At 44.6% G+C, this 17684-nt stretch overlaps 1 protein-coding gene across 7 annotated transcripts in view; it reads left to right on the forward strand.

Moving 5' to 3' along the window:
- Positions 1 to 17684, forward strand: part of SSBP3 (single stranded DNA binding protein 3) — a 370009-nt gene that overhangs the window by 46801 nt on the left and 305524 nt on the right. Inside the window, exon 1 of one of the 7 annotated variants that reach the window (XM_069642133.1) lies at positions 77 to 130. The exons of the other annotated variants lie outside the window; for them this stretch is intronic. Within the exon in view, the coding sequence (XP_069498234.1) occupies positions 92 to 130 (39 nt within the window). The 5' untranslated portion in view covers positions 77 to 91. Of the gene's footprint in view, positions 1 to 76; positions 131 to 17684 lie in introns of those variants that run through there. 7 annotated transcript variants of the gene reach the window in all.

Raw genomic sequence — 17684 nt, forward strand, 5'->3', positions numbered from 1 at the left:
ACGTTGGGGGATGGGTGCCCAGTTCTCCCCCGGTGACTCTGATGATAGTGAGGTTTGTGGCCAACTTCCAGGCGGGGACTGACGCAGCAAGATGGGAGGAGTGAAGAGGCCCGTAGCCAAGGACTCGCCAGTACAGCACACTTTATTTACACCAGGAGGTTTCCCGGACTTGTCGAGGTTCTTGTTTTGTGACTAGGAGGTGAAATGCTCAGGTCGTGCCGACAGGAACCTGCTTCAGAGAGAGGCCTTGCAGGCATGGCGGAACAAAGGCCGGATGTGCTGCCCCTCTCTCAGAAGAAGAATCCCCGGGCGCCAGACTGCCTATGTTAATATGCTAATAGTTCTGACCGCTTTTGGGTTCACCACAGAATATTGACCTTTTATCGTACCCACCAACGCGTTTTTCCCGCCAGCTAGGGGGACACACTGTCTGGCCTTTGGCCACAGTCTCGCCTCCGGCAGAGAGGCGGATTCAGGCCCTTGTTTTTAAATCTGACATTTGCTTAACTGTGATGAAACCCAGACCTAGATCGAGGGAGCAGTGCAGCGCTTTCAGAATTTAATTGTAGCAGGTGGAAATCGAATAAGCTGTTCGTAAAACAGTGTTTGCGTCCAGCTGAGACCAAATTTAAGCAACCAGGAACTGGTGGTAAAGTTGATATCTCGTTTAAGATGTCCGCGTTCTGCCTGCAGGGAACAGATCGGAAACCCAGTACGATAGTCTTTCCATAATACTTCCGAGGACCGGTAAATAAATTGAGAAGTGTAAAATTGACCAACTGGTATTCACAATCTCCGATCGCGGAGCACCAATGTATGGCATGAAGTGCAATATAAAACATTATTTATTATGGCAACAAACAAGAATGCTAGGAGTAGCCGAAGTGCCATAACCTACCCAATGATGCCACACATCGAAGTCGCATGACCCTTAGCCATAAAAAAATGTAATATGCTTAAAATTAATGAAATGACTAATAGTTACTTAAACGGAAGTCCATTCTCTGGCCCTGGAGTCTTAGGCCTATATCATTTTTGTGATAACAAGCTCTGCAGTGCACGAGTAAGCACAGGTGCTGTTATGAACGCTCCAAGAACGTTAATAAGAAGGCAATGTTTACTGCTTCAATAAATAGCTGCGTGAGTGTACGGGAAATGTGTTGGGGAAGCGGGGTGATGTAAGAGCAACTCCCCGAGTTCCCTGTTTTCTTGGGCCCTTTTTAATTGTTCTTTTCTCTATCTGTGGCGAGAAGCTTGAGCTCTAACAACAACGCCTGGGATCAAGATGGCATCATGGAAAGTGGTGCCCGGGAATACAGGACGATTAAAGCCCTCAACCCCCCTAAGTGCCAAAGGTGGGAACAAACGGATGCTGTGAACTATAAAATGGGCCCTAAAAAGCTACAAAGTTGCAGCATCTGTGGGCCCCAACCAGGGCACCTTCGCTCTTACACCCTGTAAGCTTTCTTCCAGCTCCTCTCCATAGAATGTCCTTCCTTGTGGGGTTTCTAAAGAAGGGGAGGATTTCAGACGTTGATCCATGTAGTGGGATGGGTCAAGGCCATGTGATCAATAATCCCTCAACGCTAGTTGGTCCTCGGGTCTCCCAAAACCCCTTAGTGAGCATATTAGAGGTATATGACAAGGTTAAGACGACAAGTGGGGCCCAGGGGCTTAATATGGGAGTGCCACTGGAAGTGTCAATCATCTGAGCATTAACGCCTCTGCTTGCTGGTCAGAGGATCGCTTGAGCCTCCCAAAAATTGTACCAATACTGGGGCCCTTTGATCGTTCAACCTTGGAGGCTCTGGAGCGCTATATAGATAGTTTGAATACGGAGAACTGCCAAGACCAAGTGTAAACTCGCAATATGTGTGGGCTAAGCCAAAACGAAGTTGTCCCTGATTTTGAGTTGGTTGTCCGTTATAGTGGATTGTATAGCTTTGGAAGGTCCATTGTTCTCCTTTGTGAGTAGCCGCCCCGCCATCGGGGTAATTCTTGGGGGAATCGTTTCACAGAACCCTGCCAAGCTCAAATGCTTGGAGATTATAGACCTGTTCCTTAATGGCTGCTCAAATATCAAAACAACCAAGGCTGAGGTGCAGAGTATTGGCTGCTATAAGGTGGATAAGTCCTCACAAACCCCAAAGGACTGACTTTGTGTGTTTACCCCGGGTCAGTCGCCCCTCTTCAGCTGAGCCAATAAGCGGAGAAGACCCCTGTTTCAGTGGTGGCACCTGCAGTTGGTGGGTTGCGGGGGAACATTTGTCTAGCCTGGGTACTGATTGTCCCATTCTGGCTGCACTGATTGTTTTTGTGCTATCTGTAGAGTACCCAGCCTCTCCTACTCTGCTGTTCGTCCCATCTAAAACAACTGTCCGATCCATTGCCGGGATGGCAATCCAGGAATCTTGTATGCACTTTTAAAGGGAGGACACATGGGAACAAGAATCCGTATAAGCAGCCCTGCTTAAGGCCCTGTCGAAAATAGTGGAGGTTGATGACAGATCTAGCAGCATCTTCACAACCTGCCTGATATTGTCAGACTGCATGTTTGTTCTATGGTGGTTGTAGGTTCGGTTTCATTAACCCTTACATCAGGTCATGCTTAAGGAACTGCAACGAGGCTTTGTTTAGCAAAGGGATTATGGTTTATGCAGATGTTCATTCTAAGATCTGTCGCCTTCATGTCTGGCATGATCCTATTGTGGTTGGTTTCCTCTCTTCACTGTCCAAGTTTTTCGCTGGGAGAGGGGCACGGGTGCCGCCTTGCATTAACAAATGGTATATCCTCGATTGTCCTAGAGTCTGCAGGCGGCATTGAAGGCACTAACTGGCAGTTTCTCGGGGTGGTGGGGAGGGGGCGGTGGGCACAGTTCATCATTGCATTAATGTGACTCCACCCTCTCGTGTTTGCTGGTTTTCGTTCTAATGGGAGTTGAGTGGGGGAAATGGTATGCAGATCATGGCTCCTATCGAACAGTGCTACCAGCTCTATTGATATAACTCTGTGTGGCTGTTGTGTGTATATTTTTTATTCCGCCTACCTCAGTTTAAAAAAATCTAGAACTGCTGATCATTTTCCGTACTCTACTGGATCATCAATGGGTTGGCCAGCAAGAATGTAGACCCTGATTGGCACGCACTAATGGAGAACCATAGATTAATGTGTGCAGGAAACGTGGTCGATTGGCCCAGTACATAAACCAAACTATTGCCTATTTTCCAAACCAGCAGAAAGGTCCCCAAGAGGGCGTTCCAAGGGTGGGCTGCTGATATGGATTCATGCTAATGTTGATGCCACTTTTAAATGTTTGGAAATGGAATCTCCTGACCTGCTTTGTGTTGTCTGTCATTTAAAGGGCGGAACGACTCTATTAAATTTGTACTTAAAGCAAAATCTACATACTATTGCATGACTGGAGTCGGCTTTGAACATAATCCGTGCTAACATTGCTCATTGTCCAAACAAGATTTGATTGGTTATGGTAGACTTCTATTGTAAATTAGAAGAGCCTAACCAATGTAAATGGGATTTAGCAAGGGAAGATGAAGTGTGGGGCATCCCGGGGCGGTCTGTTCCTTTTAACCCCCGCTGCTTTGCCTTGTGGGTAGAGTCAGTTCGATTTTAAATGGACATAGTTTGAGAGCCCTTGATGGGAGATTTTTGGAGGATTCCCTGGCTCATGTGACTTTTCGCACTCTGAGCAAGAGAAACTTGATTGACTATATATTGCTGTCAATGGTTAATTGGGACTTGCTGGTTGCATTTAAGATCTTGGAAAGAGCTGAGAGCGACAACAATCCTTTGATTGCTGCTCTCTCATTGGAGATTCCGGAGGAAATCGGAAAACGCACTCTTCTCCACTTAGATGGCACTGATAATTCCCAGGACAATAACTTGGCGGCGATGGCCACTAGTGCCCACAGTAGATTTTGTTGGCACAAATCTGTAAGGTTCTGCTTCCAGTTCATTTATTATTTAGTATTTATAAAGCGCACAGCAGCCCGGAGGCACCGTGGCGCTGTTACAACAGTGAACTTGATTGCGAATACATACATGTTACATGTGCGAGTATGGTACAGACTTACTTACATTTTATCACAGGAGCAAAAAGTTAGTTGAACAGAGTGGTTTTAAGAGTCTTGGAAATGCTATGAGGGTGGTCTCTGCTCTGAGTGCGTTAGGGAGAGAGTTCCAGAGTTTGGGTTCAATGTGGCATGAAGCCGATACTTCATGCTTTGGCTCTGCGAATGTGCGGGATGCGTAGTTTATTGGCATGGTCAGTTTTCTTGGGACGAGACAAGGTGTCTCTGGCAATGGTTTCTGAGAGGTAGACCGGGGCAGAGAGGCTGAGGCATTTGTGCGTCAAGGTTAGAGTCTTAAATATGATCCTTTCTCTTACGGGAAGTCAGTGGGCCTCCCTCCTGGCCTGTGAGATGTGATCTCTTTGGGATTCTGAGGGCTGCTCTGAGAGCATTGTTTTGGACAGTTTGAAGACGGTTTAAATTTTTAGTGGAGGTGCCAGCCAGGAGGACATTGCAATAGTCTAGTCTTGCCCCTACTATTGATTTTACACTGCAATAGTATAGAGTTTAGCTCAGTTCACCTCTAAGTCCAATTTGATTAAATGGAAAGACTAATTGTTGGTATGATAGAGCCTGTTGGACACCAAAAGTTACACTTGTGAAGGCGTTCAGAAGTAGGGAGGCCAGTGCTACTGGTAAACTAGCTAGTCTAAGCCATGATTACAAGCATTTATTGGCCAAGAAGAAGGTATTCTATACAAATATTTGGACAGCTCTTGGCACGGCAGCTGGTTCAAATAATAGCGAAGAGTTTTGGCGTCTGGTGAAGATGACATTAAGCCTGATCACCATACCGCACTGAGTAATAACTCTGCGGATGAATGGCTCGAGTACTTAGTCAATGTATTCACAGGTTTGCCAGCCTATGATGAGTGCAGAGGTGAGGGGTGAAATGGGCGAGGGTGATTGGGTATACTCTGTGGCCTACTGCTGACAGAGTTGTAGGAGTTAAGCGGGCCATTCACAAACAACAATGTGCTAAGGCCCAAGCCCCGGATTTTATACCTGCAGACCTTTTCAAAGATGAACAAGTTGTTAGGATCCCTTTCTTAACATTTTTTTAATGGCGTTCCCTCAACTAATACTCCTTCATCTAGTTGGAGGTCCTTCTCCCGATTTTAAAAAAGGTAACTGGATCAAACTTCCAATTACTTGCTGATCTCTTTGATAGACTCCTTGGCAAAAAATGTATTAGAGGTTGACTCCATTGTTTGGAGGATTGGGTGGAAAACCTAGGTTTTCTTTTGCATGTCCAAGCGTGCTTTAGGCAAGGGGTTGCAACTATCGATCGGGCGATGAGGCTAGACCTAATCTGTCGGAAAAATGTGACCTTAAGTTCCCAAAGCTTTGTACCTGGCATTTGCGGATGTCCAAACTGCTTTTGATACTGTGCCTAGGGATCTTTAAGTCACTGTATTTTGATAACTGTGCACAGATCCATTGGGGGGTTGCAGACTGTTTCTATTGATGTGTTTTGGCCACCCTGCTATTAATTATATATCAATAGTATGGTTTCTGCATTCGAAGCAGCAGCTTTGGACGCTCCAAGATTAGGAAGCCATAAATGGAGCCTCCTTTTGTTCGCAGACGATCGCTGTTTTGTTGTCCAAAACCCCAAAGGGGCTGCAGAACCAATTGGATGTTTTTGGCAAGCTGTGCGTTGCAGAAGGTCTGCTGATATTCTAAAACAAAAACAATGCAGTGCCATCAGGTTGGCCGAACGGCCCGCAGGGGGGTGAGGTTCCATTTGTATTCTCGGTTGTTGGAGTCAGTGGAGTCTATAAGCTACCTGGGTCTGATCATATCTAATAAATTTAAATGGTTTAGCCTGGTTGAAAAAGGCTCCTTGAAAAAGGCTCCTTGAATAAACTACGCAAATGTGAGTTGATATCGAGCCCTGTCAATCACCTGGATGGAAAGTTACTCTCAAATCCCCTCAAGATCTATTAGGCCCAAACAACATCTGCAGTTTCATATGGAGCCAAACTATGGGTTTATGGCGAATGTACCTCCAGCCAGACTGCAGAGAAAGTGGCATGTGAATTTCGCATAATTAAATGTCATTATGCCTCAGCCTGTTCTTTACTGGCTTTGTATTTGGAACACTGAAGTATTTTTGTTATATCTGGAAAGTCTGTTGGAGGTTCTTCACACACCTGGTGGAAGGCTACTTCCATGGTTTTAACATGTTAGAAATATGTTAACCAGTATTGGGCTTGCAGACCTATGGGAAAACCCATACAGATGCAAAGAAGGTTATGTAAAATATTTTATGGAATGGGCTTTGAGTAAGATGATCGACAGCTGTTTGGCAGGGAAAAAGTCAGTGGTTTATCTGCAGCTAAAAAAGGATTTGGGGGCAGAAGTTTATTTAAATTTTCAGCTTAACCCCAAACTCAATTTTATTTAATTTGTATTTAATTGTTTATTTATAACATGCTTAATGCCCAGAGGTTTCTAAGCACAGATCCGGGGATCAAACCTGTTGCTCTGCGTCGTCTTGCTTCCAAGGCGAGCGCGTTGCTCCTGAGCTATCCAATAGCCGGTATGCTTAATTTCGGCTGGGTATTCTACCACTGCCAAATGGACCAAAGGTAAGTAGTTCAACTGTCTTCCTGCTCTGTGTAGATGAAACCGAAGTGCATTTTTTCATTTTTGCCCCTTTTATCGTGTGGTAAGGCGGCAGTGGCTTAGGCCATTATGGATATGTCACAAAGTATTGTCTACTCGTTTGACCCTTGTAGTACTTAAAGGCTACCCTTCTTACACACTTGGGTGCCACCTTCTGCTTTTCAAAAAAGATTGATAAGTAATGTTTAATCCATTGTATTATCTCAAGGGCGGGGATGATTGTTGTATGTGATTCCCTGGCATTCATTTGAACTTGTGATGCTAATCTTTTATGACGTTTTTGTTGAAAATAAACAGAGGGAAAAGACTTGGCTATCTATCGCACTTTTTAACTAAAGTGCTTCCTTAAAATGTCGTGGATGGGTTTACATGACCTGGATACACCCCGGCAGATTCCACATAGGCTGGGTAGGGTCTGTGTACATATGCTAGTACATTTGTAAATGGCCAATTTCTTCCATATTAGAACAGCTATCGCCTCACCCGCCAGGGCATGTCTATGTAGATGGGGCCTTTCAAATCTTTCCAAAGCCTTACAAGAAAGATGGACCCAAATCTGAGTATATTTTGGGGTGCTTTGTACAAGTCAATAGGGGGAAGCCCAACACTTAGTTTTCCAATCCATTTTCGGTATGCAAAAGTTTGTTTTAACGATGGAATAATCTGCTAGACAATAGCAATACATTGTTGCCAGGGTCTGGATCCAAAATAATGTGCAAAGCTGCCCATTGATTGCTTTAAATTCTGCCAAAACGGGCCATAGCAACACTTCGTTATATCTGGATCTGGATTATATCTGGATTTGCTCCGAACAATTCTTGGACACGCAACACTTTTTGACCATTTCATTGGCTGTCTGGGTCCTCTTCTGGATGGGGACTCACAGCCTGGTCTGAGAATGCTGCAAGAGGCAATGAGTTTGGCCCATCTGTTTGGTGGACATGGGGACAGCAGTTGGTGGACTGCAAACTTTTTGCTGTGGTCAGCCAGTTAGTCCCATGCTGCAAAATCATCAAATGGGTACATATTGCAACCTTATGGGGTCGGTCCTACTTTAGGTTAGTGCTGGAGGGTACAACATGCCCTCCAAAAATGAAAACTGCTATTTCGGCTACAGGGTCCAAGCACTACTGGGCCACTACACATGTATGCAGGCTTTATCTGGGTCTTCGGCCCGTACCCGCAGAGCAGAGGTGAGGCCCGGTGATGGCCAATAAAGCACCTGGGCCTAGCCTCATGCTCTGACCAGTGAGACAATTGGGTGAATCAGGTTGACCATCGGATAGTTGGGAATTGCAAAAGACTCTGCCCTGAGTAAAGTCATTACGGGGCAAGCCTTTTGGGTGTCTTTGGTACTGGTCGCATGGCCTGTGGCAATGACATAGGCAAAGTGCCCACAGTGGGTGCTGTAGATATGATATTGAATATCATTTGAAGAAAAAGACAATTTAATTGAGAAACACTTGTTTAAGACACATCGGCGTGAAATGTGTTCCCCCTAAGAATAATAAATGTTTGGGGTTAAACAGGAACGTGAGAAAACGCAAAACAAAACTTGTAAAATTTGCAGTTCATGATTTCTCAAGCCACCATAATGCTGCCATTGCAAACCATACCTCTGCCATGAATGGCTCATACCACCACACGTTCAAACAAATATGAACTTTAGGTACTCACCGAGATCAAAGATGAGCTCGACCTGAGCTCAAGATATGTATAACGCACCACTTCAGTGGACACCTGCCGCAGGCACGGCAACTCATCCACACAGTTCAGAATGCAGCTGCGACAATGACCAATTCGGTCTAGCTGGACACTTAATGGCTTCACCCTTACACCAGACTTGCCGCAACACCTCTGCCATTGGAATACAGCAAGAACCGATGACAATTCTACTTTAGCTGGTTCACATATTGAGTCTCATGGGTTGCTTACTGGAGCCTAGCCAGCCAACCACCCCCCCCCCCCCACTCCCAAGTCCTAATCTTGGCCAAATGCCACATGCATTCTAAGCCTTCTCTGAGAATGTTCCCATACCTGGACTCCGGTCCCCGAGGGCATTCCTTCCACAAAGAGCTTTGAGGCCATACAAATGGGAAAAGGTGCTATATAAATGACAATTACTACATGTACCTGAGCTAGCCTTCATCAATGGCCCAAATCTGTGGTCCGGCTAAGATGTTCCTATGTGGCCTCTTGCTCTTACATTGTGTCTGCTGGTATAAAATCTGGCTACCGATTTTTGAAAATGTGACTTCGGCACGGCCCAACCTATGCTCCTCCAGATTCTGTTGGATTAGTGTTCCTTTTTCCTTTCTGCACTGTCACAAAAATCCTGCTAATGTGGCGCAGGTGGGAAGAAAGTGGTCTTGTATAGTGTCCATCTGCTTTTGTTGAACCTGCTGCTTCCGACTCGGTCAAAGGCATATGGAAAATCTGTTGTGATGGGTGCAGGTCAGAAGTACCCAGGTCCTGTGTTCTGGTATGATTCTATGTATTTGGCGAAGACACTTCAGAATATGTTGCCTGATGGGCTGATCTCAAGACTTAGACTAAAGTGTTTTAGGTAAAGGTATTCTCTAATTTGGTGAAGTGTGACTGGATTAGAGGGGGCAGCTTGATTATTTCTTGATTATTGTTCAACAGTTATTGGCAAGACCTGGGACTGTCCTATGTGGGAGATTTGCATGTGTAGTCTGAGTTGGTAGAATTTCGAGGGGAATAGGCTAAGAGAGGTTTGGAGAAGAAACATTGGGTGAATTCTGAGATTGGGTATGGTGCAACAGCCAATGAGGTGAAAAGGTGTTTTGTTATGTTTGGTATGTTGCGACTCAGTACTGACTTTCAAAGGGGGATTGGGGTCCCTTGAAGCCTGGGGTGGTTATGTGCCTGTATAATTGACAAATGTGCCACTCTTACTCACCCCACAACTCCATTCCGAGATGCTGGCCAATTTATCTGCGCTGGTAAATCAACATTAATAACGCCGAACCTACAAGATAACTGTCCACAGCAAACTCCAAACCTGGTTAGTAGGGAGCACCTGGGTTGGGGAGGTTCTTTCTCTAGATGGGAGAGAGCGAGAGAGAGGTGGATGGCTCTCGGAGCCTCTTTCAAGGAAGTTGATTAAAACCGATTGAACTTTTTGTATTGTGTTTAGCTCATCTGTTAGTCTTTGTTGGTGGGTTTCGGTAATTTCTACAGTTTAAGGGATGCTTTCCATGGAGCAAGGATGTGGCGTGTATGTGTATAGTTGGATGGGTTCTGGTGGCGGTTTTATTCCGGAATTATTTGAGTCGCCAAGCATGGAGCAATTTCCCAAAGGTTGGGTGATCTTCTGTACTGAGGGAATTGGGTAGTGTTGTAGAGGATTCGTCATGCTGTTTTCAGTTTGATATTTGGTACCATTTACTGATTCATTGCCGAATCTCAATGTTATTGGTTATGTAAAGTGCGACTTTCTTTTTGATGGTGTTTGGACCCTGTCTGTGGTAGTTTTGATCAGCGTTTCAGTTTCGAAGTTGATCCTCGTTTTGATGGAGAGTAAGCAGAGTGTATAGAGTGCTGTGATGCGTTTGCTTTTAAGGTTAAAAAGATTTAATCTAGCTGCCACATTTTGGACTCTTTCTAGTTTGTTAAATAGTCTGGGAGGTCACGGTAGAAGATATTGGTGTAGACCAGTCTTGAAAGTAGCTGAGAAATACTGCCTTGGTCCCATGTGTGAACATCTGGTAGGGTAGAATGCGTACGTAATGCATTTCGGAGTTAAAGGAGACATTTCTTTCAATGGTTTCAATCTTTTGTTCTAGTAGGTTAACGTTCTGTCTGTTGTAATTCTAAGGTTCCTTACAGCAGATGGGCGGGAGGGCTGTGGGTGAGGGCCCATTCATCTGCTCAGGGGATAACCGGGTTTACTGGATGTTGCATGCACATCATGAGGTCTGTTTTGGCTGGTTTGAGCTTGTCGGAGGTCATCCAAGAGCAAGGCAGGTGTTGAGGTCTGACATGTCCATGGTTGAAGCATTTGTGAGTGATGGATTGCCGTTGTTGCTGTAATTGAGAACATGTGAGGCCTGAGTTGATAATGGGATCCAGAAAGGGGGAGGGGATACTGTGTATGTTAAAAAGAAGCTGGATCCTTGGATACGCTACAAGTCCGGTCACAAGGAAACTGTGTGAAAGGATCGATGAGTGTTTGTGTAAATTAGGTGATCCAATGTAAGATGTTAGCCCAATATCCTCTCGTTGGGAAGTTCTTGGGACTGATGTTAAGTTCAGCTGAAATGTCCATTAAGGTGAGCGCACTTGGCATGTTGTCTGTGTTGTAGAGCGCAACAAGTGGATTCCATTCCCCTCATTGATCTGAAACCCTGGTGTAACTCGTGGAGTTAGTTGATAATCTAGACCTAAAATTTCAGCTGTTTATAGATGCATTTATTTTTCAGGGTTTTACCAGTCATTGTTTTTCTGCCTATTCATTGGCAATTAGCTGGGTTCTTGTGTCGACTGAGGATATTTTTAGCATAGGAGGAGCATATTTTGCTGGAGTAAAGAACTTCACACTGTTAATTAATGACCATATTAACCTTATGTAGAGACACCCTTTTTCATTGTAAAAAACATGGTCTGTCTGTATACAGCACCCACATAGAAGCACACCATGCTGCAGAGCAGGCAGTAATTGGTTCAAGCCAGTTTTTATTGTAAGTGTACTCCGTGTAGTGCCTTGCAGCAAGATTTGAACTGTAGGGATTGGTTTAGCCACTGCTACCACAGGCTTGCATGCTTGACCATAGTGGTGCAGACCAGGCCCGCAAAGCCACCACGTACAGCCCACATCTAGGTGTGCTTTCCTTTTTTGAGTGCCTATGTTACTTATACTCAGTGTGCCCAACGTCTTAACAGTATGGATGTATGGGATTTGAGACAGAAAGTGGGGTAGGTCATGGGCACCTGACCCACTTTATCTCCCTTTTGTCTTCCTACTGTAACTGTTCAGGGTACTGCTTTGAGTTAGTTGAATCCCTGGGGGAACACAAGTGGAGGCCTCAGAATGAGGACTCTATTGGTGGTTTGCGGATGATCGTCTTTGTGTAGCACACATTTCCTTTTTTAAATCTTGATGCAACACACTGAGGGGCATTGATTGTGTGTGCCTCGTGGCAATTTGGAGAAGTACCTACTGAGATCCTGATGGCACTTCTACTCACACAGCACTTGTGAATGCGAACCTCTGGGAAGTGGAGGAGGTTGAGCAGTGCGTACAGGGAGTTGATGATGCCAGGGAGAATTGGCAAGAACCTAATGAGCTTGGTTTTTAGTTTAACAACCACTCGTATTCTAGTGGGTGAGGGTGCGCTGGATCAGAGAGGGACATACCTGAGCCACTAGTGACTCTGCTGTGGGCAAATTGAACACACCTGGTAATGATGGACCCAGGTCGCGAGAGGCCTGTGGAAGGGGCTTCCTGCTGGGAGGGGTGCTGTAGTTCTGTGAAGCGTCCTGCCTATTTGAATAAGTTGTTTGCCCCATAGCCGGGCTGGGGGTGGGGGGTATTGCAGGGGTGGTGTGGCTCCTCTTCTCAGACTTCGAAGAGAGAGGTAACAGAAATCAGAATTTAATCGATGTTGATGGTACAGCGATGCCTTGCAAAGATTAAGTGCGTGCGATCTGACTACTCGAGTGCAATGGGGGAGATAATGCTCACTAGTTGTTGGGCACATACACTATAATTATGTAAAAATATTATGGGTCCCATTCCACGAGGAAGTGCATAAATCTGGAAACCTAATTAAATGCATGCATTAACTATTTCCCCTGATGCTGAAAGCAAACTCTGATCCCATTCTAATTGAGTGTGCGTAGAGTAGGAAATCCAAATGGGGATCCAAAATCCTACCCATGGAATGTGATGGTGAAACTACATGATGATGCCACAAAAGAGAAAATGATAGCGTGCGTAGGATCTCCATAATCCATTGGTTGGCTTGACAGCTCTGTGAAAATCCTTACATGTACGGTCCAAAACCACTCTGGCCAAATGAAGGAAATTGCATGGGTTTGAAGACCACCTGAATCGAAACTGATAGATGTTTTCCCTGGGCCTTCAGTTTTAATTCTGGGACAGCGAATATAGTCTTCTCACCAGAAGGATTAAGTCCACTCAGAGATCTGGAGAAAGGAGGAAACAGCCCTGAGAAAGAAAGTAGGGGTACTGCATGTTAAACCTCAGCGCAAGATGAAGTGTTAATGTAAGGAGAACAGCCTGCTTTGATTCACAACTCGTGGGCGATTTTTTTTAAATAGTGGCTTCTAGGTTGGCTTGTCCCAGGTTACTTATTTGCTCAGGCTTGAGGACGAGGCAGTGCAAAGGTGTTTGGGGTCCTCTTGGTAACACTGAGGGGTATCAAACAATTAAAATGGTTATGTGCTCGGGGAGAGAGGGTACTGTAATTTAATATCTTGGGTCACATGAGGTGGTTGATGGTGCCTGTTTGACTACTACGTGTTTCACCCTGTTTAAAAATATGTAGCCAATTGAGGGAGGAGGTAGCTTAGTCACAGGTGTAAGTGATTTCAATCTGGTACACTCCCAAGTCAATGCCTAGCGTGTAATGCACAACTGAAATCCTTATTTATTTGTGTCTAAAAGTTATTTATTCTGAACGATGTACCACTCATATCACATATCACGCCCCTCTCCTGGAACCCTCCCCCCTCAACCCCCACCCCCCCCCCACGGCGACACTGAACCAGGAATCAGGCTGGTTTGCAAAGTTAAAATATTTATGTATTTACAATTTAATTACTGTTTTAATTGGGTACACAATAATTACCAATGGGGTGATGTAACACTGAATAATCTCTTTAATACACGAGGAGTAATAGTGAGCAAAACAATTCAGCACAGAAATAATACTTTTGTGTGTGTGTGTGTGTGCACAGATCAGATAGCACTGTGGTTAAAGGTTCGCCCTGCACACCCCTCAATCCCCAATTTGGCAATGTAAAGAGATGGGAGGAGAGAGCAGGTATTCAAATGTCAGAATTCACACAAAATATCAATCCCACGTTCCCCCCTTTCAAACACAAGAGAAAACAGAATGGACTGTCAAGCTGTCTGAATGGCTTTTAAAGTTATCTTGAGAATGGATTGGGTAAAACACTAAATATGGTCAAAATTGCTGAAATCGTTAATTATTATGGGAGCCGCTTTGGATAGTTGAGCACAAACACTAGCAATAATTTAATACCAAGGAACAATTTGAAATCTGAAAATTGAAGTTGGAAGCAATCAAAAGCTGTTTTAAACGTGTCAGAATTTCCCTAAAACGAAATTTGCGGCAAACTTTTCACTGCGCCATAACTGCGATAACGGGAGAACCTTATGGATTTGGGATTCGGTGTTAGAAATATGTTTTTAAAGATGTGGATGTTAGCTAAAAGCAGAATTTGGTTTCTAGCACAAACTGAGGAAGTTAAGGACGTTTTAGTAGAGGTAGTGTTTTTCGAGATGGGCGCAAGAATGGAAAACAGGAATGCACTTTTAAAATGACAAATGGGATTTCTTACACTAGAGGATGACTATGAATAAACAAATACCACACAGGAACACAGCCACTTGATCAGCCTGCAGAGGAGCTCCCCTTCAGATGAAAAATTATCAGTGCCAAGATAGTTTTAACAATTCTAGCACCGAGAAAGATGGGATGGTTTGGATGGAGAGTTCAGACAATTTAAACTTATTTCTAACACAGGTTCTGAATACAAGAGAGGATGGGTTTAAGATGGGGATTGACTATGGACAGTACATATGCTCGTGACACAGTTCTTTCTATAGATACTCACTAGATATGTTTTTAAACGGAACAGTCAGGATTCTGGTCCGTCAACTGGATCTGGTTTTAAGACAGACGGCTGGGCACATCGGATTGGGCAGCGTCAAGGCACTCTGGTCACGGCACCGGACTGGATTGAATCTGCAATGGCACTCTGGTCACAGCACGGCACAGGATTGGACTGGATCTGCCCTTCTTGGTTAGGATGAAATTTATTTTCAGCAGGCAAGCAGTACAGCGCAGCCCGGCTGTGTTTTGGTTCCCCTTAGGTTTGTGGGATTCTGGTTCTGAAATTTGAGGCCTAGCTGAATTGGTTCAGCTATGCAATGGGCCTTTCTGCTTTGCCAAGTTTTTGGAGTCAGGAGCAAGGAAGATGTAGTCCTGCAGCAGGGTGCTCCGCCATCGTCAGGATAGTGAGTGAATCTATGGGTCCTTATCTGCCCTCTGCTGTCTCTATTTATGCTATGATAAAGGGGGTGTATGTGCTGGTTTAGCCTAAGTTCGCCGCTTTGACAGGCGACTGGTCAGAGTCACCTCTCTGCTTTGATAGGAGAAGAACAGTGCGTCACCTTTATGGTGTGGGTTTATGAGGCTTCGAGTCCACCCCTAGCCTCTTGAACACAAAATCTACTTTTGACACAAGACATATGTACACATGAGTAACCTCTACAACAATCACATTTACATATTACATATTTTGTGTAGTAGCTACTCCCCAAAACCCTTGTCTGCTGTTCACCTAATTTCGCCCTTTTCATCAGGAACACAATGTCCAATTTATCAGCACATTTCTACAAGTGCGCGCGTATAACATGAGCATAAGTGTATAAAGTTTCATACTTCTAGCAGAAATACATTTGGTGTAAAATCACATTTCCTGTCGTTTCTTTCCAGAACATGTCACACGATCTTGCCGCCTCTTGAAATGTGCAACCAAAATTTAGATTTACAATTGTTACTTTTCAATTTTTGACAATTTTAAGTGGTAAGTTAGAAGTCCTTAAACGTGAATGTTTAGCCACAGATGGCTGTTCGGGTGCGCCTCTTTTCGTCTCCCTTCAGTTCAGAAGCAGTTGCCTCCTTGTTCTCTTGGCAGAGGCCATTTTACGACTGTCCTCACACCTAGCTTTTCCTGCTTTGCAGTTTGCCATTGTTTCCTTCCCCACTGCAGACCAGGTTCTTCCCAAACCCTATAATTATCGCTTTGGTGTGATCTCCTGGTGGAAGGAGAGGCCTTGCCTCTGTGAGGAAAGCTGTTATTCCAGTTTGGTAGCTTTAGCCAGTTTACAGTAATTGTTACTTCTGTGGAATTTTCCCTCAGCATAAAACAAACTTGTGGGATCAAATCACAGCTAAGTACTTATTCAAGATTTTAAACCATGGAATCAAAACAATTACAAGATGGATTACTCTCAACAGGCCTCTTAGATTGCAAACATTTGATTTTAGTTTATACATGTTTAAAGTTTAATCAGGTAGGCTCTTGACAGCTGTCATTCAGGCAGCCTAGGGTACGCACCCAGATTCACACACAGGCCACTTTTGCTGCGGAAATCCCTTGATGCTTTCAGCTTTTCAGGACATTGTAAGTTCACAATGATTTCTTACACTAAGTGAATTGTATCACCGAGCAAGAATTTTGGATGTTTGAGGGTGTTTCTTACCAGAATTCTGCAGTTTCAGCAACAACGAAAAATAATTTAAAGCAAGATTTTGGGTTTGCCTTTAGCAAAGCACTGCTTTCTTTCTGTACTCCATTTTCACATGTTGTGGAGCCCAGTGACCTGTTTCAGGAGTGAGCTCTCTGTTCCACCACTGACAACATGCATGGCAGATTGGGCAGCCATCTTTTTGTGCTGTGCAAAGCACGGTTTTCAGCGGTTTTGGCGCGCACAAGGGTTTTGCAGCCATTTTACTACTTTTGGCACCATCAGAACACAGTGATGCCTAATGGCAGAGCCAAAGTGGGTCAAAGCATCCCACACAGGGTGTTTCGAATTTCTGGGTTTACTGATGGTGGAGGGGTTAGTACATTCTTTGACTGGGAGGGGAAAATCTGCCGAAAAGCCTATATGCTTCTTTTAGTAGTGTCAGGCGTATCCTGGTGGTGTGTTCTGGGGGGAGTAATGCTGGCATCTGATGAGATGGTTTAAGCCTGTTTATGGAATGGCAATTGGCTAAACTCCCCTAACAAATGTGTCAGAATAATGAGTGAAATTATAAAGCCTTGCCAGATTTGGTTTGCCTACACTAGACATTTACTGAGAAAGAGAGGGATTACTGGGTATAGCTTACAGCAGAGATCTGCAACCTGTGGCTCTCCAGAGGGTTTGGACTATAACTCCCATAATCCTTCACCAGTCACTAGGCTGGGTAGGACCGGTGGTACATGCAGTCCAAACATTCTGGAGAGCCAAAGGTTGCAGACTCGGGTTGGTCCTACAGATGGAGTGACAATACTGATCCTTATAATGTCTTGACCATAAAATTCCAGTCTAGGGTAAAGAGGACAAACTTTTTTTCTTATAAAGGGTGACTGAGGAAGATAGTGGATGATGCTTGCTTCAGTTTATGCCACTCATGAAGGGCATGGTGGTTTCTTGTAAGTGGTATAAGGGGAGGTTATCTTTGCTGGTGAGAGTCAGTTAAGGATCGAATCCCACCTACCACTTAGCAGTAGAGCTGCCTCCTGCATACTTAAGACAAAATTGTTTGCCTGCCCCATCCACCCCTGTCAGGCTTCTAGCTTCCATTTTAAAATAACTGGGTACCTATTTATTCACGGAGTGGGCCACCAATATAGCAAGTGCTACTTTGTTGGGTGGGGACTTTTTTTCTGATTATTGTGGCGACAAGGAATGATGAGACTGGCCGTGTGGTGCCACAATGAGTGCATAGACTTTAATGAAACATTCAACATTGTCCTGAACTCTAATGGGAGTTCCCTACCTAAACTATAGAAACTCTGGTGCTCGTCGGGAAGTCTGCAAGTACAAAATAAAAGGCATTGTTCCAGTCAAAAAGGCCCCTACTCTATTCCTGTCACTACCACAAAGAATAATAAAGTTCTGGCTATGCCAGTGACCCAGGAGAATGAAACACTTCGCCTGGATGGTGAGGTGTCCC

This window comes from Ambystoma mexicanum, chromosome 1q, assembly GCF_040938575.1.
Source record: "Ambystoma mexicanum isolate Mex_15411 chromosome 1q, UKY_AmexF1_1, whole genome shotgun sequence".
Taxonomy (NCBI): Eukaryota; Metazoa; Chordata; class Amphibia; order Caudata; family Ambystomatidae; genus Ambystoma; species Ambystoma mexicanum.